Source organism: Panthera uncia, chromosome F1, assembly GCF_023721935.1.
Source record: "Panthera uncia isolate 11264 chromosome F1, Puncia_PCG_1.0, whole genome shotgun sequence".
Lineage (NCBI taxonomy): Eukaryota > Metazoa > Chordata > Mammalia > Carnivora > Felidae > Panthera > Panthera uncia.
This window is the reverse complement of record NC_064813.1, coordinates 63,053,619-63,081,201: the sequence shown is the minus strand read 5'-3', so window position 1 is coordinate 63,081,201 and position 27,583 is coordinate 63,053,619. Positions and strand designations below refer to the sequence as shown.

General features: G+C 55.7%; 1 protein-coding gene across 2 annotated transcripts in view; it reads left to right on the top strand.

The window, feature by feature from the left end:
* The window catches only part of ATP1A4 (ATPase Na+/K+ transporting subunit alpha 4), a 27,565-nt gene extending 607 nt beyond the window's left edge, over positions 1–26,958 (top strand). The window contains exons 2-22 of one of the 2 annotated variants that reach the window (XM_049634703.1): positions 648–707; positions 2,445–2,648; positions 3,175–3,288; positions 4,742–4,876; positions 5,160–5,277; positions 8,987–9,255; positions 10,768–10,966; positions 11,211–11,320; positions 11,484–11,618; positions 14,784–14,973; positions 15,111–15,283; positions 18,148–18,287; positions 18,608–18,758; positions 19,032–19,200; positions 19,433–19,587; positions 19,740–19,863; positions 21,115–21,260; positions 23,470–23,600; positions 23,707–23,808; positions 26,308–26,399; positions 26,681–26,958. In XM_049634703.1, coding sequence (XP_049490660.1) covers positions 648–707; positions 2,445–2,648; positions 3,175–3,288; positions 4,742–4,876; positions 5,160–5,277; positions 8,987–9,255; positions 10,768–10,966; positions 11,211–11,320; positions 11,484–11,618; positions 14,784–14,973; positions 15,111–15,283; positions 18,148–18,287; positions 18,608–18,758; positions 19,032–19,200; positions 19,433–19,587; positions 19,740–19,863; positions 21,115–21,260; positions 23,470–23,600; positions 23,707–23,808; positions 26,308–26,399; positions 26,681–26,709 — 2,946 coding nt within the window. In that variant the 3' untranslated portion in view covers positions 26,710–26,958. Of the gene's footprint in view, positions 1–647; positions 708–2,444; positions 2,649–3,174; positions 3,289–4,741; positions 4,877–5,159; positions 5,278–8,986; positions 9,256–10,767; positions 10,967–11,210; positions 11,321–11,483; positions 11,619–14,783; positions 14,974–15,110; positions 15,284–18,147; positions 18,288–18,607; positions 18,759–19,031; positions 19,201–19,432; positions 19,588–19,739; positions 19,864–21,114; positions 21,261–23,469; positions 23,601–23,706; positions 23,809–24,960; positions 25,354–26,307; positions 26,400–26,680 lie in introns of those variants that run through there. The other variant, XM_049634704.1, reaches the window with a different exon arrangement.
* The last annotated feature ends 625 nt before the right edge of the window (positions 26,959–27,583 follow it).

Below are 27,583 nucleotides of genomic sequence, written 5' to 3'. Positions count from 1 at the left end.
AGCCCCCAGGTCCCAGGGGGATCTCAGCTCCCAGCCCTCAGCCCCCAGATCTCAGCCCCCAGATCTCAGCTCCCAGCCCTCACCCCCCAGCCCTCAGATCTCAGCCTTCAGCCCCCAAGCCCCAGCCCCATAGTCCTCAGCCCTTAGCCCCCAGATCTCAGCCCTCAGCCCCCAGATCTCAGCCCTCAGATCTCAGCCCCCTGGCCCCCAGCCCTCAGCCCCCAGCCCCCAGATCTCAGCCCTCAGCCCCCAGATCTCAGTCCCCAGCCCCCCAGATCTCAGCCCCCAGCCCCACAGCTCTCAGCCCTCAGCCCCCAAGCCCCAGCCCCACAGCCCCACAGCTCCCAGACCCCAAGCCCCAGCCCTCAACCCCCAAGCCCCAGCCCTCAGATCTAAGCTCCCAAGCCCCAGCCTTCAGTCCTCAGCCCTTAGTCCTCAGCCCTCAGCCCCCAGGTCCCAGCCCCCAGCCCCCAGCCCCCAGGCCCCAGCCTCTAGCCCCCAGCCCTCAGCCCTCAGCCTATCAACTTCCTGCCCTAAGACCACTTCCCAGCAGGCCAGGACCACCCGTCTTCCTCAAGTGCCTCTCCCCCTCCCCTGGAAATGACCCAGGTCACCACCTGTCCCCAGTGACTCCACTGTCCCTTCAGGATGATCACAAATTAACCCTGGAAGAGCTGAGCACCAAGTACTCTGTGGACCTGACGAAGGTGAGCGAAGGAAGCCGCTGAGGGAGCGCCCCCCCCCCCCCTGCTGCTCCGGGACGTCAGTGGAGCTGGGAGTTGGGCCCTAACTTCCAGGTCAATGTTCTTACCCCTCCCCTCCGCCGGCTGAGTTCCAGGGCGGGGCGAGCAGAGTATGGCGAGGCCCCAAGGAGTTCAGGGGCAGATGAGAGGAGGGAGAATGGGGTAGGGCAGCGCTTCTCCAGCCTGTGTCCTGGGGCCCCTCCACGCTCCTACAAACTGTCAAGGCCCCAAAGAGCTTTTGCTCGCGTGAGTTATATCTGTTGATGGTTATCATATTCAAAGTTAAAACTGGGAAAATTAAGAGACACTTCCCAATTCGTTTAAAAACAAGGGTAAATCCACTCTATATTAGCACAATCGTTTTACGACAAACTGGTTTCCCATACAAGCAGCGTTTTACATTTTTGCGAACCTCTTTAATGTCTGGCTTTCTAACCGGAGACGGCGGGATTCCCATGTGTTTTCAGCATTAAATCTGTTGTGACACATGTCATGTAGCCTCTGGGAAATTCTACCATACACTCGAGAACAGGAGCGAAAAAGGTGAACCACGATTTAGCATTATCGTGAACAGCGTTCGACCCCCCCCGGAAAGGGTCTCGGGACCCTCCTGGCCCCCAGACCACCCTTTGAGAACTAATAGTTTAACAGGAAAACCGTATACGTGGTTACCATCACTGCCCCTGCTGCTGTCACCACTCATACAAGGACCACAAATGAAAACCTAAAAGCCCTCAAAATAGAAGCCCTTCTTCGTTCTAGAACGTCTTCACGGAAAGGGTGGGTCTCATCTGGTAACCCGGGAGGTGTGCAGGAGACTTGTCCTGTTTTCATTCAAGTTGTATGTTTTTCCGGGGAAGTTGGGGAGTGGCCGGTGGGGATGAAGGAGCGTTTGTTTTTTAATCCTCTGGCGGGTTCTACTATTGTTTTCATTTAGAGGAAAAGGCACAGGAACTCACGCCCAGCCTCCAGCGAGAATCTATTCTTTCCTGGTTTGCTCTCTTTCCCCCCATTTCTAAGTTAAAGAGCCAAAGCATGAATGAATGTCCCGAGGTTATCCACATAAGGTGGCGTAGCTGGTCATTGCGTTAGCCTTGCTCGTTATGTCACCAACAGTTGATAGTTACCTCCCCCTGGAGACGGGGTACCGTAGGGGAGGGACCCTTCTGACTCCTGCGGGAGTCCTGCCCCAGTGCCGGCCCAAGATACAAATTCAAATTTTTTGTGAACCGACCCATCAGCTAAAAATCCTCCCAATGTAAATGTGCTGATGGGAACGCCTGGGCGGCTCAGGCGTTGAAGCATCAGACTCTCGTTTTCGGCTCAGGTCATGATCTCCGGTTTCCTGAGTTCGAGCCCCGCGTCAGGCTCTGCGCTGACAGCACGGAGCCTGCTGGGGATTCTCTCTTTCCCCTTTTCTCTGCCCCTCCCCTTCCCGCCATCTCGGTCTCTCTCAAAATAAATAAATAAAGTTTAAAACCCTGGGATGCTTTAAACACGCTAAAGGTTATCCCTTCTATCATGCAAATTTTAAAATCCCACCTTACCTAGGAAGAAATTCCAGGGTGGCCTTCAGGGAGCTTCCCCGGTCTCTAGACCCTCTAAAGGCGTCCTGGGGCTATAAATGGCACATCTGAGCCTTGCCTGAGCCTGCTTCTCTGTTCGCGGCCCTCCATTCTTCCCTCTTTCCTCTCCACACAGGGCCTTAGCCCCAAAAAGGCACAGGAAATCTTGAACCGAGATGGACCCAACGTGCTTACGCCGCCCCCCACCGTTTCGGAATGGGTCAAGTTCTGTAAACAACTCTTCGGTGGCTTCTCAATCTTACTGTGGATGGGTGCCATTCTCTGCTTCGTGGCCTATGGCATCCGGATGAATTTCAAGGAGGATCTTTCCAGAGATAATGTGAGTCTGTTCCACTGCCACCGGCCAGCCCGGTCTCTGCTTAGCCCTGATACTCTCCTGTTCCGCACCCTTGCCCTCTCGAAGGCCTCTGGCCCAAACCCCCGGTACTCCCAGGACTTTCTGAGGGAGCCCTTGGTCCTTAGGCTTTTATCTAGAAAGCTACTGATGCAGCTGCCTGAGAGGCATGGTTTCACCCCGAAACTTGCTCTCCTTTGATTATCCTCCTGCCTCATCATCAAAGCACTCTGCGGCCCCGTTCTCTTTGCCAGAATTTTGATCTCTTCACCTCCTTCCTCCTGGTCTCCCTCCCTTACCTGCCCCCCCCCCCCAGCCCAAGCATAGCCCAAGCATCCTGGGGTTCTGCTGCATCCTGCGGGCCTTCACGGTAGCTCAGGGCTCCGACTGAGACACCCTGCCTCAGATTCTTCCTCAGCCCCTCCCTGGCCATTACCCTGGCGAGCTGATTTTCTGATTTGAAGAGGAGAAAAAAGGGCTACTGATGAGCCCTGTGTATCCCCGCCCCCAGCTGTACCTGGGCATCGTACTGTCCTTCGTGGTCATCGTCACCGGCTGCTTCTCCTACTACCAGGAGGCCAAGAGCTCCAAGATCATGGAGTCTTTCAAGAACATGGTGCCTCAGGTAGGATTGGTGTGGGAGGGTCAGGTGAGGGAGGCGTAGAATGTGCCCAAACGGGCAATCTTTAAGTCCCCGGAACGTTACATCCTGCGACGCGTGAGGGAGGTGCGAAGGAAGTTGGACCTGAAAGACAAAGGCCAGACAAAGGCCAGCCGTGGGAACGTTCCAGGTTCCAGGGGGCTAAAGAGACACGACAACTGAATGCAATACCTGGACGAGACCCAGTCCTGTGGCGAAGGGGCAAATAATGCGGCCGACGTACTGGGTCCCAACAAATAGGGGACTGACGCACTGGGTCTACGAACAGTAGACTGAAGTCTGGTGTCAAAGCGAAAGTTAGCGACACCGCTAGCTGTATCGTGGTTCTTCAACCTACTCGTTCTTGAGCCATGCACACTGAAAGGTGCAGGATAGAAGACCGCGACGGACGTAACGTACCCTCAGACGGTTCCGGAAAAGAAGTGCTCGTGTCCACACCTCGGTAGACACGGTGACCGAACGACAGAGCGAGTGGGGTAAAACGTTAACAGGCGAATCTGGGTAAAAGTTGTGCCGGTATTCTTAGTACCATTTTTATGCTTTCCACTTTCCTGAAAGTTTAGGTAATTTTCAAATTAAAAAAAAATGGTTTGTCAGCATCTGGAAATGACATGACAGCAGAAAGAGGTTCCTAGGCACAGAGATGGAGACTCGGAAAGGAACAGGCGCGAATTTCCCGACAGCACCATCATGTTCTGGTGTCCTAGCCCAGGAGATTTTTCCCCTTTGGTGTCAAAGTGAATTAATTCCTCCCGCGGGTAAGACTTCGGGGAACAATGTTTTGGTAAAATGAAGCAGGAGTTTGGAGACCATCCGTTCGCTTTTGCTGCCTAACTGGTCACCCCAAACTTAAGTGGCTCAAAACAACAAACGTAGCGTGTCCCACACTTCTGTGGCGGGCCTGTTCTGATCTGGGCTGAGCCGAGCAGTGCTGGACGGTCTCAGATGACCTCATCCCCATGTCTGGGGATGACTGAGATGGCTGTGACGGCCGGGGCCTTTCTCCGTTGACCCCTCTTCCTCCAGGAGGCGAGCTCGGGCTTGTTCAATATGGTGGCACGGGGGTTCCCGGTGACAAAAGGGCAAGCGCCCACGTGCAAGCACTTTTTTAAGCCTCTGCTTTGCATTATGTGTCTAATGTCTCAGGAGCCGAAGCCAGTGGTATAGCCAAGCCTAAGTGTAGGGATGGAGAGACAGACCCCATCTCTTAGAGACAGGGTCATCAAAGTCACATCGCAAAGGACAAGGATGGTAAGAATTTGGAATCTGCCAAAGAGACCTTCAAGCGTGATGTGGTGAGTGACAGTGCAAGAAAGGGAGTCAGAAGGAAGGAGCCCAGGAACAAGAGGCTATAGGCCAGACGCAGGATGCGGGAAGCGGAAAGTTCTGGAAATGACCCAGCACTACCTTCCCACAGCAAGCTTTGGTGATTCGAGATGGAGAGAAGATACAGATCAACGTAGAGAACGTGGTGGTGGGAGACCTGGTGGAGGTGAAGGGCGGAGACCGAATCCCTGCGGACCTCCGGCTCATCTCTGCACAAGGATGTAAGGTGAGGGGGTGAGGGAAGCCAAGGGAGGGAGCCCAGCATGGTCTTAGGGTGACCTTAGGTACTGGCCTGGATTCGGTTAAAGAAAGCACGATCTTATCATTCCGAACCTCGAGAAGTTACAGGTGCAAATTTGGGGTCGCAGACAATAGGTGCTGGTGTGTAAATTTGTTTCTCTCTGCAAGCCAACAGTGATGGCGTCGGTGGCGGATAAAGATGTGTCATCTTGCCAAAGGAATCTTTCTTCCCATGCTCACTTTACGACCCATCCTCCCTCCCATCCCAGGTGGACAACTCCTCCTTGACTGGAGAGTCAGAGCCCCAGTCCCGCTCCCCTGACTTCAGCCACGAGAACCCTCTGGAGACTCGTAACATCTGCTTCTTCTCCACCAACTGCGTGGAAGGTGAGCACGGCGTCATCAGTGGCCTAGATTCAAAAGCAGAGATTGAAATAAAGATTCCAAGAACCCTCTATCTTCTAAAGGCAGTAGGGTAGGTAAGAGCCAGTAAACGGGTGAGGCTCTCCGTCGCTCATGAGCTGCACGACCTTGGGGAAAGGTCAAAGCCATCGTCTCCCCGTTTTGCACCACGATGATACGAAGAGTCGCTATCCCGTGGATGTTTATGTGGATTCAATGCACAGAAAATGTTTAGTGCGAAACCTAACACGTTGGAAGTGCCCTGCAGTCGTCAGCTAGTTCTATTGTGGCTGCTGAATAGACTGTGCTCTCTCAGCTGAAAATAGCACAGAAGGACAGAAAACTGTTGAGCCCCACCAGGTCAGTCTTCCCGTGAGTTGAGCGCTAACTTCTCACTATTCCAGAAAGGTATCAGCATCGGAGATCCGAGTCACCAACGGTGCCACTCAACACGTTGGCTCTGCTCCTAGAATCTTAAGACACCCTTGCGCAGGCAGTTCTGGCCAAGGGTGGTAACAATGGACTCAATATCATTATGTCGACCTTCCCCCTCAGGGAGGCCTGCAACACCCTCTGGAACACACATGAAAGCCATTATTCGTGCTTAACAACAAACGTTTGGGTATCCAAGAAGTAGCTATTTTTTAATTGAACTCCTTGGACGCGCCAAGCGCTACAGATGTCTCTGACGCTGACAACACTGCACGACGGATAGTATCGCTTTTTTACACATGAGAAGCTCAGAGAAGTTAAACGCCGTCTCCAAGAGCACAGGTCGATAGGAAAGAGGAAAATCAAGGATTCTCCTGCAGGTCTGTCTCCCAAAGCCCATGCTCTTTCCATAGACCCTTCTCTGGGACAAAGCCGCCTACTGATCTCTCTGTTAATGAAATTATTTAATGCAAAAATGCTTTGGGGGCATCTGGCTGGCTCAGTCAGTGGAACATGCAGCTCTTAATCTTCGGGTTGTGAGTTCAAGTCCCACAAGGGGCATGGAGCCAACTAAGATAAGATAAAGCAAAATGAAATAAATAAAATAATAAAATAAAATAAGGGGCGCCTGGGTGGCTCAGCAAGTTACGCATCCGACTCTTGATCTCGATTTCGGCTCAGGTCGTGATCTCACAGTTTCGTGAGTTCGAAGCCCGCGTCGGACTCTGCGCTGACAGTGGGGAGCCTGCTTGGGATTCTCTGTCTCCCTCTCTCTCTCTCTGCCCCTACCCTACTCCCGCCGCCTCTGTCTCTCTTAAATAAACTTAAAACAAAATTTTTTTAATTTAATTTAATTTAAATTGAAAAAGAGAAAATCCTATAACAGATGAGAGTAATTATAAAACGAAATAACCAAGAATCCCCCCAGAAAATAAAATCGACATTGAACCATTTTTAAATTTGGATCGGACAGCAAGAGCCAGGCGAGCCAGCTTCCTCCGAAAACACTGGATTTCAATTATTAAAATTCAGGAAAAGCTTTTGCTCGGGTTTGTCTTCCCAAAGTGGGTTTTTTCATCAGCAAAGCGTGTGCCTCAGATGAGGGAGCAAGGGGGCGGTGGCATCCTACCCAGGAAACAAAGTTCCGGCCGGAACGGAGGAGACCACGGGGACCCAAGATGTGGCCGAGAGGGCAGAGCTAGGCCCCAGCAGCTCCTGACTGTGCAGCCGAGGGATGTCCACGCGGTTTGCAAACTAGTAGCCCACCTTCCACCTTGATCCCAGATCCTCACCTCCCGACGTTCATGGCCACGGCCCTGACAGGGCTGCAGGTACGGACGTCTGACTCTGGGTTCTCACGCATCTCCACGGGGCCCGAGCTGTCTCCCTGGCGACGTGCAGGGTCCGGAGGGGCCAGTCTGGCCTGGGATACAGGAGGCTTGCCCGTGGGCTCAACCTTCCCCAGCTTCGCATCAACCCATCCTGTCTCCAGACACGTGAGATTCGGTACTAAATCCCGCCTCTGTGGATGGACAAACCCACGAGGGAAGGCGTGCAAAAGGCGAATCGGACCAAACCCTGGCACAAAATGGATGTAGGTAGCACCAAGCTCCACCCCTGCCCTCAAACACAAAGCCCTCTCGGTCCCCCTCAGTCATCTGAGTGTCTGCTTTGACAAGGCTCGGTGAACGCCACCTACTCCCGCCCGTGTGCAGAGAGCCCTGGACGCAGCCAGTCTTCCCCGGCACCCCGGCCCCGCCCGCCGCCCTCGGGGTGGGACCCTGCTCTCAGGCCCACTCAGCTGAAGGGGACCTTGGAAATGGACCACCGCTCTGAGCCACGGTGTCTGTGGGAGCCGTCAGAGTCGAGCCACCCCTCCTGAGTCACGCCTATGAGTTTCTGTCGGTCCTTCTTAAGGCCAAATTCATCCAGATGAAGAAAAGACAGAAGCGAGTATCTGGGTGCGTCCTATGTGCCCGATTCTGTTCCAAGCTGTTTCGTCACCTCTCATCCTCGCCGCTTTGTAGACGCTCTCGGCCCACTTTCAGGCTGAGCACACCTGGGTCTCAGAGAGGGTAAGGAGCTAACTCTCGGGCCGGGCAGCGACCACGCTGCAGAACTGAACTTCCGGCCGGAGCCCTGCTGGTTAGAAAACAGGTGCCGTTTCTAGAATACGCAGCTCTTTCTGGGTGATTCGGTGACTGTAGTGGCAGGGATTCCAGCCATTCTGGTAAAGCAGGAAAAAACCGTTTTGAGCCAAGAACGGGCCCCTCATTTCGAGCCACGTAGGTGAGGGGCCCGCATCCCACGGGTGTGGAGCCAAGCGTGACGTCCAGGTCCCCCTTCTGAGGCCGGGGCAGGGTCCGCGGAGCGAAAGCCCAGAAGCCCGGCTGTTATGACGGCTCCTCCCCAGCAGGGGTCAGGCTGGCTCCAGCCAGCAGAGCAGGGAGGGGCTCAGCGGAGCTGTTTCTCGAACTCCACACTGGGGCCACTGGGGCAGGATAATTCTTCGTTGTAGGGGGACAGAGGGGCTCTCCCGTCAATTGCAGGATGTGGCAGCATCCACGCCCTCACGCAGCGACCTCTCCCACCCCAGATGTGACAGCCAAGGTGCCTCCAGACCTTGCCCACCGGCTCCTGGGGGCAAAATGCCACCGACGGAGGACCCACTAGTTCAGGGGAGAGGCCGATGATGGAAGGTAGGGCTCTAACAGAAGGGCGGCCACCATTCCTGGGGATCTAGACACTTTGCAGCTGCTGAGGGAAAAATAAGAAACAGGCAATAGAAGATACTCAGAATCGGTGTAACAAAGACCTTTTATTTTTAATGTTTGTTTATTTTTGAGAGACACAGAGATAGAATGCAAGTGGGTTGGGGCAGAGAGAGAGAGGGGGACACAGAATCCGAAGCAGGTTCCAGGCTCCGAGCCATCAGCCCAGAGCCTGACGCGGGGCTCGAACCCACGAGCCGTGAGATCATGACCTGAGCCGAAGTCGGACGCTCAACCGACTGAGCCACCCAGGTGCCCCAACAAAGACCCTCTTGACGGGGAAGGCAATAAGGCAATGAAATGGGAGGACTGTGAAATCAGAGATTTTTCGGGCGAGGAGACCCTTTGCTTGTGTCAACTAAATGTGAGGAGAATACAACACGACGGCCTCCAGGAGGCTCTTGAGTGTCCACCTTGCTCCTGACAGCTGTGTCCTTGCAGGAACCAGGGGCAGCCACTTTCCCACCTCAGACTTCCCTGTTCCTCTGCAGGAACAGCCCAGGGCGTTGTGATAGCAACGGGAGACTCCACAGTGATGGGCCGCATCGCCTCTCTGACGTCAGGCCTGGAGACGGGCAAGACCCCCATCGCTGTGGAGATCGAACACTTCATCCATCTGATCACGGCGGTGGCCGTCTTCCTTGGCGTCTCTTTCTTCGGGCTCTCGCTCAGCTTGGGCTACGGCTGGCTGGAGGCTGTCATTTTTCTCATCGGCATCATTGTGGCCAATGTGCCTGAGGGGCTGCTGGCCACCGTCACTGTGAGTAGCCAAGGTGGAGGGTGGCGGTCTGCACAGACAAACCACCCCAGGGGTGGAAACCACTAGAAAACACAAGAAATCTCTCTTGCTGTTGAACCTCTCGAGGGCAGCCTACCCCTGATGTGTGTACCGTTACCACCCGCTTTGCTCCCCAAAGGCACTGACTTCCCCCACCCGCATTTTCTGGTGCCTTCTCTGTTTTCTCCGTGAGTTGTGGTGCAGAGAGCATTAGATTCTCAGTCGTCGGCAGTGAGTTCCAGTCCTGGGTGTACCGGCGGGTGAACTTGGCCAAATCACTGAACCTCTCCAGGCCTCAATGGAATCATCGGGTTTTCTAGAGGAAGATTGACTTGGAATGTAGAATCTTACCGGAAAGGACTTCAAAGCCCATAGAAATCCAGCCTTTCAGCCGATGCTGAATATCCGGTGTACAATCCGTGGGAGATGCTGAGGATGATTTCTGGTCCTGGGAAGCCCGCCCCATCCACTCTCTGCTCATTTCATCACTAGGTTGCTGTAGCTGGATTTCACTGTGTTGAGCAGAAACAGGTTTTCCTGTTTGGTCCCAGTTTTCCCATCTGAAGACACACAAAACAAGTCAATTCTCTCTCCCTTCTACAAGCTATGCTTTCGACTGATGGTACCCATCGTGTCCTCCTCAAAATCTCCGGTGGGAGATAAGAAATAATCCCTTTTCCCTTAGCTGTCCTTCACGTCACGTGGCCTTCAGGCCCCCGGCTTGCTGGTCACCCGTTTGGGGTTTGCCCTAGTTTACCGATATCCTTCTTAAAGTAGAAATGAGAATAATACCCAGGGTGTGGTTGGTTAGCACAAAACCTCAGGACCAGTGATGAGATGTGAATAGATCATAACCCCACGATTAGAATTCTGTACTGTTGTAGCCACGGCCTAAGAACGTATTCGTTTTTCAAACAACTTTGCCGCATACCTGACTTTCATTGAATTTGTGGTCCATATAATTAATGTCCACAAAAATCGGATTTGAATGATTTCTCAAGTCTGCAATATTCCTTCTCAGTTTCATGATTCGCTCCGTGTTCTTTTTTTATAACTATTGGTCCAACCCCCCCGCACACACAGCATCTTATACCCCGGTGAACCGTTAGCTACCGACGTGGTCCCCGGGGAGACCGGACTTGAGAGAGACAGGGGGGGCCTGAACTCGATTTGGAGCAGGCCCTACTGAATAGAAAAGACGAAAGGATCCTGGGGGAGCAGAATATTCCAAGGATCAGGCCATGCTCTACGTTACCCTGGTAGAGGAAGACTCTCTTTTTCCAAAGTGCTGCCGTAACGCGCGAACAAAATCCCTTCCCTGATTTCCTTTACCACGGCCCCAGATGGGATTCCCAAGGACTAGGTGGGAACGAAAGGAAATTAATTACAAAGAGTGACAATAGCAATACCAGCTACCAGATTTTCCAAGCACACCGTGGTGTGAGTGGCCGACGTCTTGTCTCCGTTGATCGTCTGCCCTCTTCGTGGCCTTAGGTGTGTCTGACCCTGACCGCCAAGCGCATGGCGCGCAAGAACTGCCTGGTGAAGAACCTGGAGGCGGTGGAGACGCTGGGCTCCACCTCCACCATCTGCTCGGACAAGACGGGGACCCTCACCCAGAACCGCATGACCGTCGCCCACATGTGGTTTGATGAAACCATCTACGAGGCGGACACCAGCGAAGAGCAGACTGGTGACTGGTGGCACCGGTGGGCCGAGGGTGCGGGGCTGGGGGTGGTGAGTGGGCCGCGGAATCTGATGCGGGGAAGACGGCTGGGCCCCGAGTGCAGAGAAGGGAGGCGCGGAGGAAAGGTGCGGAGGTGCCAAGCAGTGGGGCACAGAGCAGGATGGGGCTATGTCCCTGCTTTGCACTGCCCTGCCCCCTGCCCCCTGCCCCCTACTCAGGAGCCTCTCCTTCACCCCCCCTTCCTCCCCAGGGAAAACATTTGCCAAAGGCTCAGCTACCTGGTTCGTCCTGGCCCGAATCGCCGGCCTCTGCAACCGAGCTGAATTTAAGGCTAACCAGGAGACCCTTCCCATCATCAACGTACGGGGCCTGCGGGGGGAGGGGATGCCTCGGTGTCTGGGGCGTGCCCCGCGCCCTCCCCAGACACCTCTCTTCAGTGCTCCCCCCCAGGTCCTCCCCATCACGCCCCCCCCGTCCCTGTGCCGTACCCCCCGGGCTTAGCGAACACACCCCGTCTCGGCAGCGAGCCACAACAGGCGATGCTTCTGAGTCGGCCCTCCTCAAGTTCATCGAGCATTCATACAGCTCTGTGAAGGAGATGAGAGAGAAAAACCCCAAGGTGGCCGAGATTCCCTTTAATTCCACCAACAAGTACCAGGTACAGAACCCGCGAAGGCGGAATGGCGGTGGGGGTGGGCTCGTCGTTTGGAGAATGCCTTCGCCTTCAACCTAATCTCTGAACAGTAGAATGAAGACGGTGGATAGATAACCAGCATCCTCATTAAGAGGAAGGCTGGGGCCGCCTGCGTGGCTCAGTCGGTTGAGCGTCCGACTCTTGGTTTCGGCCCAGGCCGTGATCTCGGGGTTCGTGAGTTCGAGCCCTCCGTCGGGTTCTGCGTCGACTGCACAGAGCCTGCTTGGGATTCTCTCTCTCCCTCTCTCTCTGCCCCTCCCCACCTTGCTCTTTCTCTCTCTCTCTCTCAAAAAATACAAACATAAAAATAAATAAAAATTTAAAAAAAGGAGACGCTCACCGCAAGAGAAAGTGACAGACAGGTAGAGGAAAGGCGCTGAGCAGGAGTCTCCCAGTCGCTTGCGAAAAGAGCAAGTCGGAAGTGTCCCATAGGTAGCGAAAGCCGCCGGGCAACAATCGGGGTCCAGCCTCGTGCAGCTGTCGGAGGCATCTCTGTGGCTCCCGCCAGGCTTACCACCGCGGGATAAGGCTGGGTTTGCAAGGCGCTCCCCGGTGGTGCCCTATTTCGTCCCAGGCCTGTGCGCGAGGACGCCAGGCAGACTCAGGAAGGGTGGTATTTGGAAGTTACTGGGAGCGCAGAGCCTGAAAGTTTTCCTCACAAAGCAGAAAAAAAAATTGTAACTAAAAAAAAATAATAATAATAACAAAAGCTATATGGGGTTTGGAGTTTTTCAAAACCCAATTCCCCGTCTTCTCACGTTGAACATCGAGCACGTAAGCGGTCAAGAAAGAGATCCAGAGTTTTGTGTCTCCGCTGGCTTTCAGCCAGTGTAACAAGATAGGTCTCCTGAGCCCAAACTGCGAACTTATTTCTACTTTTATCTGACGTTTAGTGGCCTCACAACCCAGACGGGGGTTGTGTGCCTGGCAGGGCCGGATGAAAGCCTGGGACGGCCAAGAGGTGGATGCCCCTTCCGCCACACGGGTCAAAATAAAAGCCAAATATACCCACGACATTCGTTGGGACGTCCCACAAAATAGCGACTTGCCCCAAAACGACCAGGTTAGCGCCTTTCCTGAGCTATCACGTGCCAACGGCACAACCTTCCTCGGTGGTTCCCATGCCAGGTGCGCCCAGCCGGCCGAGCGAACGCCCTAACTGGTGGTGGCCTAACTCCAGCTCTGAGCGCGGCCGTCCTCGGCCCGCTCGTCGCTTGCGGGGCGTGGTCTCTTCCTCGCTCTCCGACTAAAAGGAAAGGAGCGTCTCGGTTCTGATATATCCAGACTTCTTCCACCTTCTGATCTGCCATTTTCTATCAAGATGCGATTTTCCCATGACCAACGGGCTAACTCATAAGTAGGTCATGCCGTCACCTCCGATAATCCCCATAAATAGCGAACAAATGCGTATTAAGCCTTCAGAAAACCAAGCTTTTTAAACTGCTTACAGCTTTCTGTTTAGACAAGTTAAGGTTTTTTCCTCTTAACTGCTTAGGCATGCTTTGACTACAACTGAAAGTGGTAAGAAATATTGGAAAGTTTCTAATGGGATGGGCCTTTGAATAAGTTGGTTGTATTTTTATTTATTTATTTTTTAATGTTTATTTTTGAGAGAGAGAAAGAGAGCACAAGCAGAGGAGGGCCGGGGGGCGGGGCGCTGACAGCAAGCCCGACGGGGGGGCTCGAACCCACGAACCAGGAGATCATGACCCGAGCCAGAGGCGGTCACTCAACCCACTGAGCCACCCAGGCGCCCCTCTAATGGGATGGTTTTAATGGCATTTTACACACAGGCTTCCCACCGATTCTCCTCTGGACGGTGCAATCCGGCCTCCTCTGCACCTGCTCATTTCCAGGTGCTGCTTTTGTGACCAGACAGGCTACTAATAGGGACTTCCTGGCTCGTAAGAGGAACCTCACCATAGTTCCCGCTCCCAGATCAGAGATCAAGAGAAGACGCAAAACCGAAACGCATCTAATTTCTCTCTCCTCCCTGAGTGTGGTCTCCTCAGTCACTCTTGAATATGCCCTTCCCTGTCCCCAGCACACCGCACTGACCCCGACCCCAAATTTCCATTAGCCCCTGGGACTTCTCACGCTACTGGGAGAGGGGCAAGGGCATGACAATGACCGACCTACCTCTGGATGATGCTTCGTGATTTTCAAAGTACTTTGTACAAATGATCGGACCCTCGGGGGCGCCTGGGTGGCGCAGCCGGTTAAACATCTGACTCCTGACGTCAGTTCGGGCAGGTCGTGATCCCACAGTTTGCGAGCTCGAGCCCCGCATCGGGCTCAGCCTCGATGGTGCAGATCCTGCTCGGGATTCTGTCTCTCCTTCTCCCTGCCCCTCCCGGGCTTGTGCTTTCTCTCTCTCCCAAAATAAATAAATAAACTTAAAAAGAGAAAAACAAACAATCTGACCCTCAAACAGCAGGTGTGAACTGCGGGGGTCCACTTCAACACCGCCGGTTTTCAACAAACACAGCACGGTACTGTCCGTGCGTTTTCTCTTGTGATCGTCGTAACAGCGCTGGCTTTTCTCACGCTCACTTTTCAGTGGGAATACGGTATATCGTACACGTAACATGTAGAATATATGCCAATCGACCATTTATGCTATTGGTAAGGTTCTGGGTCAACAGCAGGCCGTATTAGCAGCTAAGTTTTAAGGGAGTCAAAAGTTCCACGCTCATTTGTGACCGTGGGGTCTCTCCTAAAAACCCGATGAAGTCGGCAACACAGAATCTTTTGCTTTTCATCAGAGGGACTAAGGTTTAGGAAGGTTAAATGGACTGACCCGAGGCCCTAAAGCATTCCTGCCGGCCCTGCGACCCAGGCCCGCGGACCCTACGTTTTCTCTCCTGTCCACTCCGCTGCCTCTGCCCGGCTCAACCTTCTGCTTTCCAGGCAGAGAGGAAGCAGAGACAGTGAGGGTCCTGGTCCAGCTCTCAGCCTCCAGTGGCGGAGAAGATAACAGATTTGTTACAGGCTGGATTCCCGGCAAGGACGCCGGGTGGGCTCAGCCCTGAGTCGGAGCTGCCTGGAGGGAGCGGCTGCGCTGGGGTTTGGGGACCGAGGAAGTGGGAAGGGGGAGGGTGTGAAACGGGACTCTTTTCTCCTCCCCAGATGTCCATCCACCTGCAGGAGGAGAGCTCCCAGCCCCACGTGCTGATGATGAAGGGGGCCCCTGAGAGGATCCTGGAGTTTTGCTCCACGTACCTTCTGAACGGAGACGAGTACCCCATAGACGAGAAGATGAAGAGCAAGTTCCAGGACGCCTATCTGGAGCTGGGAGGCCTGGGGGAGCGCGTGCTCGGTGAGGGGCTGGGGAAGAAGCCTGGAAGGAGTGGCACCACCGGGTCGTGGCTCGGGGGGCGCAGAGCTGAGGGCGCTGGGGTGAGCGGGACGGAGACGGCGGCAGCTGAAGGACTTCCGTTCCCTCTGTCTCTCCAGGCTTCTGTTTCTTGAACCTGCCCACCACTTTCTCCAAGGGATTCAAGTTTGACACGGATGAGATCAATTTCCCCATGGAGGACCTTTGCTTTGTGGGGCTCATGTCCATGATTGACCCTCCCCGGGCCGCAGTGCCCGACGCCGTGGGCAAGTGTCGCAGTGCGGGGATTAAGGTAAACCTCGGACGGTCCCAGGAGTCGCCGACCCGTCACAACACAGCACAAGGGTAGAAAGCTTTGCATGGAACGGGTTCTCCGCCATCTTGGTTTACCTGAATTGATTTCGGTTTCCTTGAGCTCATGATGTTTAGTCGTAAGAGACGACCTAGTAGTAAACGGGAAGTTTCTTCTGTCGTGAGAATGCTGTCTTGCGTTGACCGTGAGAATCATCAGGGGAGCTTTAAAAATCTGATGGCTGGGGGCGCCTGGCGGGCTCAGTTAGTGGAACATGTGACCGTTGATCTTGGGGTTGTGAGTTCAAGCCCCACATTGGGTATAGAAGCTACTTGAATAAATAAATAAATAAACTTCAAAAAAAAAAAAATCTGATGCCTAGGCCATACCCCAGACCCATTACATTGGAAACTCTCAGGGTGGGGCCCAGGCATCTGCATTTTTTAAAACATTCATAGAGATTTCCGTAGGCAGGTCAGTTTGAGGACCGGCGTCCTAGGACACGGTTGTGCATGTGACTCATCTGGGGCTTTTTCTGGAACGCAGGTGTTGATTCAGCAGGTCTAAGTCACCCTGAGATTCTGCACTGGTGACGGGCTCCCAGATGATGCCGGTCCGCAGGCCACAGTAAAGGTAGCAAAGTGCTAGAAGGGGTCAGGTCAATGTGCCTCCGGGATGGGCTGGGGGCTGGAGCAGGCGACGGCGAGAATGAGGTCATGAGAGCTGGGCCCTCGACCTGACGCAGGGCGAACAGCGGCGCTAACAGGTACACGTTCAGGGGTACAAAAGCTGGACACCAAAGTGAATCGGTCGGAGAGTGAGACACAGTCGCCGGGCACCCCCAGAGGTGGGGACTGTTCCCTGGCCAGGGGGTGCTCGGGCTTCAGGGCGGGGCTGCAGAGTTTCTCTAGTCCTGAGACGTTCTGTACCCCACTTCCACGCCAAATTCTAAGACTCCAACCTGGGAGATTAGAGATTGGCACCTTTCCCGCTCCTACCTGATATTCCGGATCCCAGACGTGGGGGGAGAGCAGTTAGACGGAGGAGTGGGGCGGGGGGTAGCACTGGAGGTCTTTAGGGAGAACGAGATGCTCTCTGCAGAGCTGGCTTTATCTTAGACCTTTGACTGTGGGCAGTTTGTCAGAAGGCAGCTGGGCCATGCCAAGTTCAAGGATTGGTTTCTGAGAACCAAGGGCTGGATGTAGGAACTATTTTGAGTGAATTCCCTAGTGACTGCACACTGCTTGCGTGGGACAGTTCTCTGTAGCGACAGCCTCATTGCAGCACATCTGCGGAGGACGGCCACACCGACCCGAGCTCCCTCCCTCTGGCTCTCTGAGCTCCCGCACCATGCGATGGGAGGCACGTGGAGAAGGGCCCACTGGAGTTTCCTGAGCTTTGAGGCGGCTGTCGGAGTGGGGATTCACGCTGCAGGTGTGAAATGCATCTGGGGATCTGTGGGTCCCTTTAGCAAGAAGAAGAGGGTCACAAATGCACCTGCAGGCAGGGAGGACCGAACGGGGGGACAAGGGGCTGACCGAGCCTGGGTGTCGTCAGAGCCCGAAGCAGGCGAGCCCGCAGCAGTCGGAGGCTGAGGCCTTGCTGCCTCCGGGCCAGCCCGTGTTCCGGGCACAGATGGGCAGTTCTCGTTATCGCTTCTTCTGGCCCCTAAGCTGCCAGGACTTTGGCCGACTTGGCGAGAAATTTTGAGTCATCCCCTTTCCCTGTAGGGAAGTGAAAGACATACATGTCACGCCATCCTCCGAGGAGGACAAAATGTGAGACGTACAGGGGGTTGCCCCGAAGGGTGGACCCTTTCAGGGTCGATTCCAAAACGGCGCTGATGCAGAGCGGATCGATGTTACGCGGCGGCTGACAGGGATCGGATGGCGGTCCCAGGGCAGCGAAGTTCTTACAAGGAAATGATGGCAGGGCCCATACTTCCCCAGGCAGAGCCCTGGGCTCAGGCCTTTGGAACTGATGTGATTTAAAAAACTTCAAGTACCCCATTACATTTGCCACTCGTCGAGGCTGCATGGTTCTGTCACAGCCACGGAGTTGCCTTCTCCTTCCATCGGCGCCTGGAAAATCATGCGCCTGGAGGGCACCCGGGAGCCAGGAGCCGTGGTTCCCCGGACGTGGTCATTCTTTCTCCCTTCTCTGATGGCTGTTTGTGGAATGAGGGCTGTGTGCCAGGCTTTGCGCCAGGGCCAAACTTCACAAGGGGTCATGGACACGGCCCTCCCTTGCAGAGCTCACGGTGGCGCGCGGGGAGGTGGGCACTCCCCATGGGGAGGAGGCTAAGTGCTGACATACGGAAGGAACAGAATGCCAGGCAGCTCGGAGCACAGGCGCCAGAGCTCTGGGGAGCAAGGGGACAGGGCCGGGGCTGGTACCAGGCACCCGCCAAGGGCTGGACCCCAGGGGAGGCGAAGGAAGAGGGAGTGAGAGGAAAAGCGAGGATCAGCACACACCTGGGCCTAGATGGTATTTTGCTAGGGCAGACGGATGATTCCAGACGTTCCTTTGTTACCATTTGTTCTCTGTGTAGGTGTTTGTCTTCTGAGCTTGAAGAAGCCGACCAGCTTCTGGAGCAAATTCAATGAAATTCTGAATATAGTAATGTGCCCAAATTCCCAGTTTATTCCTGGGAAACCTAGAGCCCAAACGGTTCTATGTTTTATGGTCTGGTGGTCCTGACCCAGTCCCAGGGGCGAAGCCACGGCAGCGCAAGGTCTCGGGGATGAGCTGCTAACTCCCCTGTGGAATAAAGGCGGTGATCCATTGGGTTGTGGGGAGAAAGGCAAAGGATCCAGGACTCCCTGAAGATGATTCTTCTCCTCTTTCCTCCCTTCCCAACCCAGGTGATTATGGTAACAGGAGATCATCCCATTACAGCCAAGGCCATAGCCAAAGGGGTGGGCATCATCTCTGAAGGCACTAGAACAATAGACGACGTGGCCGCCCAGCTCAAGGTCCCCGTCTGCAGCAGCATCGACCCCAGGTGGGACCCCTAAAGAACTCAGATCTCCCGTTTGTTCCCTCCATCCTCGGTCTGCCCCACCCGGATCCCCACTCACTAAGGTTCTTGAAGCCTCGTGCGGTAGGTAGATAGGACGTACGGGGTTTACTGACGGCAAAGTAAAACGTGATAGGGAAATGGCCACACGACCACATCAGTGAGTTTGCAGAAGGATGCAGAGCAAAGGGAGGGGCAGGCGGGAAGCAGGCAAGGGTGCGGTGTGTCCACCTGGGGACAGCGGGTGGCCGGGGACACGCGAGCTCTGAGCCCTCTGAACCGGCGTTTGGAACCCGTTCCCTCAGGGAAGCCAAGGCCATCGTGGTGCACGGCTCGGACCTGAAGGACATGACGTCGGAGCAGCTGGACGAGATCCTCAGGAACCACACGGAGATCGTGTTCGCGCGGACGTCCCCGCAACAGAAACTCATCATCGTGGAGGGCTGTCAGAGGCAGGTGAGGACGACGGGGGCGCCTCGGGGGGCCCCGCCCAGCCCAGCCCCAAACCTCCCCGGGCCGGGAGGAGACTCCCGAGAGCACCCTGTCTTGAGCCCTGAGACGGCCGCCAGTCGAGGCCCCCCGAGAGTTTTAACGTCTCAGGAGGAGCCGGAGAGGGAAGGGCCGGGCGCGAGGACCTTTAGAAAGAAGGGATGACGGGAGCAGAGTGAGCTTTGGGACGGGTCCCGACGTGTCACAGTGGTGAGTTCAGCCCCTCTGTGCTTCGCCCAGGGGGCCATCGTGGCGGTGACGGGGGACGGCGTGAACGACTCCCCCGCGCTGAAGAAGGCTGACATCGGCATCGCCATGGGCATCTCGGGCTCCGACGTGTCGAAGCAGGCCGCCGACATGATCCTGCTGGACGACAACTTCGCCTCCATCGTCACGGGCGTGGAGGAGGGTGAGGGGCCACGCGGGCTGGGGTGGCGTCGGGGACGCTAAGCCGGCGCTGGCTTCCCAGGCCTCTGGACCCCAACGCAGAGCCGACGCGGGACCCCAGGCACCCGCGTGCCGCCTCGGCTCCCCTCAAACGCGCATTCCCCCTCTCTGGGGAACACGGGCCACCGTGCTTCGAGCGCCTGGGCGGGGAGGGGGCCCTCCCGTCTCCCTGACGCCCTCACCACCTCCCACAGGCCGCCTCATCTTTGACAACCTGAAGAAATCCATCGCGTATACCCTGACCAGCAACATCCCCGAGATCACCCCCTTCCTGCTCTTCATCATCCTCAGCATCCCCCTGCCTCTGGGCACCATCACCATCCTCTGCATCGACCTGGGCACAGACATGGTGAGGCCCAGCCTGGAACCCGGCTCGAGGAGCTCCCGGGAGAGGGTCTGGGGGCAGGAAAAGTCCGTGTTCAGGGTGAGGGACAGAGCTCGCTCAAGTGACTTGTGAGTTTCCTCCTGAACTTTGCGTCCTTTGTCTCTCCCACCCTCCAGGTCCCGGCCATCTCCTTGGCTTACGAGTCAGCTGAAAGTGACATCATGAAGAGGGCCCCGCGGAATCCAAAGACTGATAACCTGGTGAACCACCGTCTCATTGGCATGGCCTACGGACAGATTGGTGCGGCCAGAGGAAAGGGGGGCTGGGGGCGTGGGGAGCGGTTGCACCTGCCGGGCCGTTGGAGTTGGCTCCGTGTGGAAGTCAGGGAGATACTTTCATGACAACAGACCGTGCTGGGCCCTGGGAACACACAGAGCCACTGAGCTCTGATCTGCCCTTGACTTCAGAGTCTAGCCGAGAAGGAACACACGTACATCAAACGATAGCACCTTTGCAAGTGCCAAACAACGAACACGCATGGGACACGCGACAGGAGAACAGAGCAGGGGGCTCACGAGTCAGGAGGACAGTCAGGGGGACCCTGTGGAGGAAACAAGACCCGCACCCGCTGTTAGAAGACGGCAGGCGTCAGCTGACGTTACAGTCAGCTGAGGGGGTCAGGGGAGGGGAAAAGCACATGTCTGCCGGTTGAAGAGTGAATCGGCAGCTTGGGGGAGCGCGTACTCCCGAGAAAGGAGCGGTAGACAATCAGGCTGTAGGCACAGGTCGCGTGAATCCCGGAGCCAGCCTCGAAGGACACTTGAGAGCCGTCAGAAGTCTTTGCTCTGGACTTGCCAGTGGAGCAGGCGAGGGATGGACAGGGAAGAGACTGGGGACAGGGGACATCTAGAAGAGGAAACACGTAGAAGCCGCTAGACCCAGGAGCTGCTAGGTCTGAGTCCCGATTTCGCCACTTAGTGCCCGTGTGACCCTGGATGAGGTTAGAATCTGTTTTCCCCCTGACGAAGAGGTAAATAATAGTTTATCATTGTGGTGAGAATCAACGTCCACAGGGACTCCGTGCGCAGCCCCGCAGCCGGTATGCTAACCTTGACATCCTCTATCGCCGTGGCCAGGCTTGGGGGACAGAGGTGTTGACTCAGGGACAGGCAAGGGGCAGGCAGGGGAGGCTCGAAGAGAGCACAGGACCTGATGAGGGCCCGCACGAGAGAGGAAATGGAGAAAGAGGAGTCCAGCGCTCTCTCGGTGGAAAGGGGGAATAAATCCCCCCCAAGGTCCTTTCAGTTTTAAGATTATACAACTCAAAGATGGCTCTGGGTTAGAGCCCAAAGGCAAACGTCAGGGCTTGGACACAAGTCCGAGAGAGATGATGGGACCGGGTCACTGACGGCCAGCATCTCCGGCGTTAGAAGCTCAGACACACACCAACCCGGCTAGGAGCCACTCCCGGCCACCACCCCTTCCATGGTCTGCCTTGTGAGGTGCTTCTCTGAAGCAGGTTCCCCTGTCCTGTGACTCTGCCATTCACAGGGATGATCCAGGCTCTGGCTGGCTTCTTCACCTACTTCGTGATCCTGGCCGAGAATGGTTTCAGACCTTTTGATCTGCTGGGCATCCGTCTCAGCTGGGAAAACAGATTCCTCAATGACCTGGAGGACAGTTACGGACAGCAATGGGTGCGTCAGGGGGTCGGCCCTAGAGAGTGACCAGTGAGAGTGGGCCAGTGAGAGTGGAGAAGGGAGGCACCAGACAGACGGAGGTGACGCCTCATCTCCAGTCCTACATGACCCCAATCTCCGATCACGTCGGCAAAGGTCCTTCAAGTGACGACTTGGCGTAATGGCTTGATTTCTATTTGTTCCTGCTGTCTGTCACCTGTCCTTACCTTCCTGCATCTTTTGGCTTCCTTAGTCCTGGAGTTCTTCCTCCTCAGATCAACTTTTGGAGGCTGATTTCTGTTCTTCCAGGTTCCAGCCATCATTGGCCCAGAAATGAGGGCTGGCTCTTCTCTCTCTGTTCTCTCCCTCCCTCTGCGGGAGTTCAAATAATATGATTTCAAGTCTGAAAACCTATTTGCTTTGTCTCCCCCTTTCTCACCTTTCTAAGCTTTTAAACCCAGAGGATGCCTCTCTGTAGTAGGCTTCCCTAAAACCCAGGACGAACCCCAACACGAGGTGTTTGAGAATTTTAGTGAGTGTGCTTTTTTCCTACCTGTGAACAACTCCTGTCCCAATTTCTAAGACAGTAGGAGATGTGACCCCAATTATTGCTAGCATCGTAGGACCACAGAAGACACAAAGTTGAGGGAGGACACATAGTCTATTCTCATCCCTGTGTAAGTGAGGAAGCAGAGTCTGGAAGGATTCCCCGACTTGCACCAAGTCCCACAGCACATCCCTAGAAGAGCTGGGCGGGAGCTCCACGCTGACTCCCGTCCAGCACCTTCCTTCTTCACCATGATGCCTCTAAGCCACCGCTAACTGTAGGTTTCCCGATAGTGTGCTAGAATCCCGGTCGTTGGAAGGATGCCCACTGAACGCACTTGGCTTCCCCTAGCTCAGCCCCACGAGGCCATCAGATGTCAGTGTTCCCAGCAACCAACATCGCTCCGGGGGCCAATGAGGCCCCAAATCATGGTCAGCATCCCCTCAATCCTCAACTCCAGCCTTTGTTAGTTTCATATCTTGATACTTTCTCCCTGCGGCCAAGATGCAGCCTCACAGAGTGGTGGTCAGAGCAGAAGAGATGCTTGAAATTGAAATCGCAGAGAAACAAGCTGTTGGGAAGGACAGGATCTGGAGTCTGCCTGAGGGAGCAAAGGGCCCAGCTGGGGAGCGGAGGCAAACACCGCTGGAGAAGGAGATGATGGGGGGGGGGGGGTGGCAGACATTGAGACCGTGGCAGTGGAAGGATCATCCACACAGATATTTGGATCCCCAGAAACCAGGACAGGAGCGGTGTTAGGCAGTGAGTCAGAGCCAAGATCTGCCAGCGGCCCCAGAGCCCCGGGGTGTTGGTCGATGACCACCCGCAAGACGTGGCCATGCGACCCGGCGTCACAAATGTGCCCGCTGGATGCGTTACCTGCGCAGCGCTTGGCTCATCAACTTCCAGTCGTTTCCATCCGATGTTTTCTGGTCATTCAGGGCTCGATCTCTTCCCCCGGGTACCACTTGGGCCACACCCCCTGAGGTTCGGCACGTGGCATCCCACCGTCGTTCAGTCCTACGTATTTTCAAATTCTTGATTCCTTCTACAAGTTCGCTGTAAACGTGCCGTTTTCGCCCTTCAACATGGGCTTCTCCTCCAGCCTAATTTGGATGTGCCTCTTCTGTGTTCTCACGGTCCCGAGTGACCTCTCTTATAAACCACTATGAGGCTGACACGGCCAGCCTGTTTATCTTCCCCACTAGATTTACGTTCCTTACTCGCGAAGTGTGAGTGCGAGAGAGGACCACTGGAGGTGTGTGGTCGCCTCCTCCCCGGTGCCACCCGTTCGGGCATTCCCGTCTCTGTGGTCAGATGTCCCCTGGCCCCACCTTCCTTTCTGACGCCGCTCTCGGGGTCCGCCTCCCCTCACACGACCCTTCTCGTTCTAATGCGGGGATTCCCGAGCCGCACCACGTGCCGCTCACGGAACTAAGCTCGGGAGGGTGCTCGAAGGTCAATGGGACAGGTGCTTGCCCTTGAGTTGTTCTCAGTGGGTCAGGACAGCCTGTGAACTAGCTCACAACCCAGCGCGAACAAGAGGGCTGGGACAAGAGGGCGTAAAGCCGAAGGGGCTGAAGGTCTCACCCAGCCTCGGGGTCCAGGACGGCAGGAGGGGCCCTGAGGTGCACCCGGACCCCTTCTGACAGTGCCCCTCCCCACCCTGCCCGCCCCCAGACCTACGAGCAGCGGAAGGTGGTGGAGTTCACGTGCCACACGGCCTTCTTTGCCAGCATCGTGGTCGTGCAGTGGGCCGACCTCATCATCTGCAAGACCCGCCGTAACTCCATCTTCCAGCAGGGCATGAAGTGAGCGCCCCCCGGACCCCCACCGCCTCACACCTGCACGCAGGGCGCTGGCTTCCCCTACCTCTCCCTCCCTTTCTCCGGCACACCCTTCGACCTTTCTTCCCAGAAACAACATCCTAATATTTGGGCTCGTGGAGGAGACATTCCTGGCTGTTTTTCTCTCCTACACTCCAGGCATGGACATGGCCCTGCGGATGTACCCACTCAAGTGAGTAAGGGAAGGGACGCAAGCCAGGGGGGTGGGGATCCCCGGCACAGGGAGAGCCTGGGACAGGAAGTGGTGTGTTGGAAAGGGAAGCCCCGAGCTGGGGGCTGCCTGGCTGGCTGGGGGCCGCCCTGGGTGACGTGAGGAGAATCATCTGTGCTCCAAGAAGCACGTCTTATTTAGGGAGGGACTGGGACCGTGTCAAGTGACCCTCGTCGAGACATGCAAATTGAGCAGACTTACCGGCACTCAACAGAGGGGCACCTTTTTTTATGGTGATGTGTGGTATAGCTGTTCCAGGATCCAAATTGCTCAGAGGGGAAGTAGGCATAAAAATCGCCCAATCTAGGCGTGGCTAATCCTGTCCTACTCAGGCAAACACATTCAAAGCGCATACGTGCACAGGTGAGCGGGCGTACTGAAGTTCTTACTGGCTGGTACCTCGTTTTGTTCCAAACAGGCCCGTGCGTCTGTGTCTTGGTGTATTTTGTTTTTTTACGTAGGCGTGCGCTTGTTATGAAGACGTTCTATCGCGACTTTTACAGGGAAAAACAAACGTGCCATACCACCCCACTCTCACCGCCCTGCCCGCCTCTGCGATGGTTTCGGGCGTGTTCGTCCAGCTCATCTGCCACGACTTCACACACTTTGCTCACCTTTCCGTCCCTTGCAGCGTTTCACACAACGCTTTGCGGGCTGTAGGTGCTCAATGAATGCTTAATAAGAGATGTTGGCATTGCCCTTGGATACTGACGAGCCCCGTTTCGAATTCCGACTCCACTGTGTGTTGTGCTGGACGGTATATAACCAGTCTGAGGCTCAGCTTTCCCTGCAGAGTCTTGGTCATACACACCTGGCAGAGTATTGTGAGAATGACACAAGGAAAGAATATTATGCACCAAGCGCGGCTCCTTGGGTCGTGGCAGGAGCTTTGTTGGCAGTGGTTCTATTATTGTTGCCATTAATGTCAACACACAAGTCCTGGTAGATGCGGTTGAGCATTAACCGTGATCCCAAACATCCTGTACCCTCCCCGGCCATACAACACATTCCCTAACACTGTATTCATGTTGGGTGTCTTTCTACCTTCTTTCCCCTGATCACCTGAGCTCCTGGAGATCAAAGGCCATCCTGGCATCGCTTTTATTCCCCCAGGACCCGCGCGGACACAGAGCGGACACACGGCAGTTGCTGTTGAGTGACTGGGTGGCTGTGTGTCTGGGACCGCGTGTGTGCGTGTGCAGTGAGCCCGCGGCCAAGGCCAATATGGCTGGCCAATATGGCAGCCGCCCTGCTTCCGTCCCTCATTCTCAGGCTCCTGAGACGTGGCTAGTGAGAGACCGATAAACGGAATCCGCCATTGTAGCTAGCTGACGTAGAGTTAAAAGCTAAAGTGCCGTCAGAGATTATTCTACTCAGTACACCTTTCCTGTTTGGGTTGGGCTACGTTTTCCGCGGCCCTTTGAAAATCGAGGGTCCGACATGCGATGCGCTGTCATTGTGAAGTGCCCCCTGGACCTCGAAGGCTTAGGACAAAAGGAAGAGTGTAAACCATCCCCTTTTTTTTTTTTTTTTTTTAATTTTTTTTTTCAACGTTTTTTATTTTTTTTTTATTTTTGGGACAGAGAGAGACAGAGCATGAACGGGGGAGGGGCAGAGAGAGAGGGAGACACAGAATCGGAAACAGGCTCCAGGCTCCGAGCCATCAGCCCAGAGCCTGACGCGGGGCTCGAACTCACGGACCGCAAGATCGTGACCTGGCTGAAGTCGGACGCTTAACCGACTGCACCACCCAGGCGCCCCTAAACCATCCCCTTAATAACGTTCACGTTGGTTCCACGTGGAAAGGATGATACTTTGGATACACTGGGTGAAATAAAACGCACTGTTAGAATTCCTTGCCCCCGTTTCTTTTTACTTATTTTCATGTGGCTACTGGAAAACGCGAGCTCTCACGGGTGGCTCGCAGTGTATTTCCATCAGACGGCACTGGTCGAGGCCACCTGCCTGTCTGTCACCCAAGGGAACAGACGTGGTTCTGATTTGACTCCTCCCCAGAGTCTCTCTCCCCGGCCTCTAGTTACAGAAGAGGGTCAACCGGCAGAAGAACTTTCCGCGTGTTTGCCATATGGACACGTATATCCATCCCTTGGTGAGATGACCCCACACGTCTAGACTCAAGTAGACGCGTCCTACTCAGACAACCTTCCCTGTGTGGGCGCAAGGCCCCGACTACCTGCAGGGCAACAGGGGTCGCCCTGAGCGACTCCACAAAAGCCAGGAACACCGCGTGTGCCGCTAACTCGGCGTTTGTCGCGTTCTGTTATCAGTGGCTGCTTGTGTTTCTGTCTCCTCCCTCCCCCACCAGGCTCGGGCCTCCTGAAAGGTAGGGCTCAACCCTGCACACCACAACGGGTCACACGGTTCTGTGCGCTGTCCTCTGCACCTGCTTCCTCTGGCCCCTCCCTCGCTGCCCCACTGACCAACCCTTACTCCCTACAGAACAGCCTGGTGGCTCTGCGCCACTCCTTACAGCGCTCTTATCTTTATCTACGATGAAATCCGAAGGCTCATCATCCGTCGTCATCCTGGCGGTGAGGCTCCCTGCGCCCTGCTCTCAGCAGTCACCGGCCTCCCCACTGGCTCTCCCCTCCTGCCCTGTTGCCGAGGGCCCCTTGCCTCCCCACCCCACTGCCCCCGGGTTTTTGCTGCCAGACAGGCCCCGTGGTCCTGGCCTTCCCGCTCTGCTCCTTCCTGTCCCCGGTGCCTCCCACCTTGTCCTCGGCCCCCTCGTGCCTCATGCCCCGCCCCCCCAGACCTCCCCCCCCCCCCCCCCCCCCGTCCCCAGTTCACTCCGGTGTCCTCTCTTCCACAGGCTGGCTGGAGAGAGAGACCTATTACTGAACTCGGCACAGGAAGAGCTTCACATGACAGCTGTCCCAGGGCCGGGTGGGGGTTTGGGGTGACGAGCTCAGCACATGGGAGAGGGGGGCGAGTGGAGCAGAGACGCTAGGGACAGGCGAGCCTGGGGCTGCGCTGAGGGCACTGGGGCTAGGAGACCGGGCGGGTGGACGGGAAGCCCAGCGGAAGGCACTGTCCTGTTGAATCAGTTGCCAGTCTAGAGAGTAAATGTTTGCAATGGCCCTCACCTGGCTGGATGCGTCTGTCTGGTTTCTGGAGACAGGGGGTTATCGTGCCACCGTCCCCCTAGATCTCCACGGGAGCCCCGCAGGACAGTCTTTCGGGGACCAAGTGGAGGCGGGGCGGGGGTTGGACTCAAGCATCCCTGCCCCTCGAGGGTTAGCCCCCAACTTCGAGTCTGAAGATGTGGAGGAAAACAAGGCCAGGACAAGTCAAGCAGGATCAGAGACACCGGTGCGGGCGAGGGAGAAAGAGCAGAGCCACCGCCTAGAGAGGGGGCCGCAGGCGTCACATCCCGGCTGGCGGTTGGACTCCTCATGGAGCTTTAGCGCTAGAAAAGACCTTATGAAGTCAATGAAGAGCCTGAGGTCCAGACAGGACCTGAGAAGTGTCACACGGCGAGTGGTGAATGCCTTCCTCTGGCGACGGGGCCGCCGGTCCGCCTTCCGCGTCCCGCTGTCGGGCCATCTTGACCCCACCCCATTCTGGATCCCTGGAGCCTTGACTGTGGGTGAAGCGCCCCTGCCCCTCGCACCCCAGGCTCTGCACAGGGTGACAGACATTCCCCAAATCCTGGTCTCCGCCAGTCTCCGGGCTGGTCGCAGGTGGAGGAGGAAGACGAGCCTGGGAGTGTCTC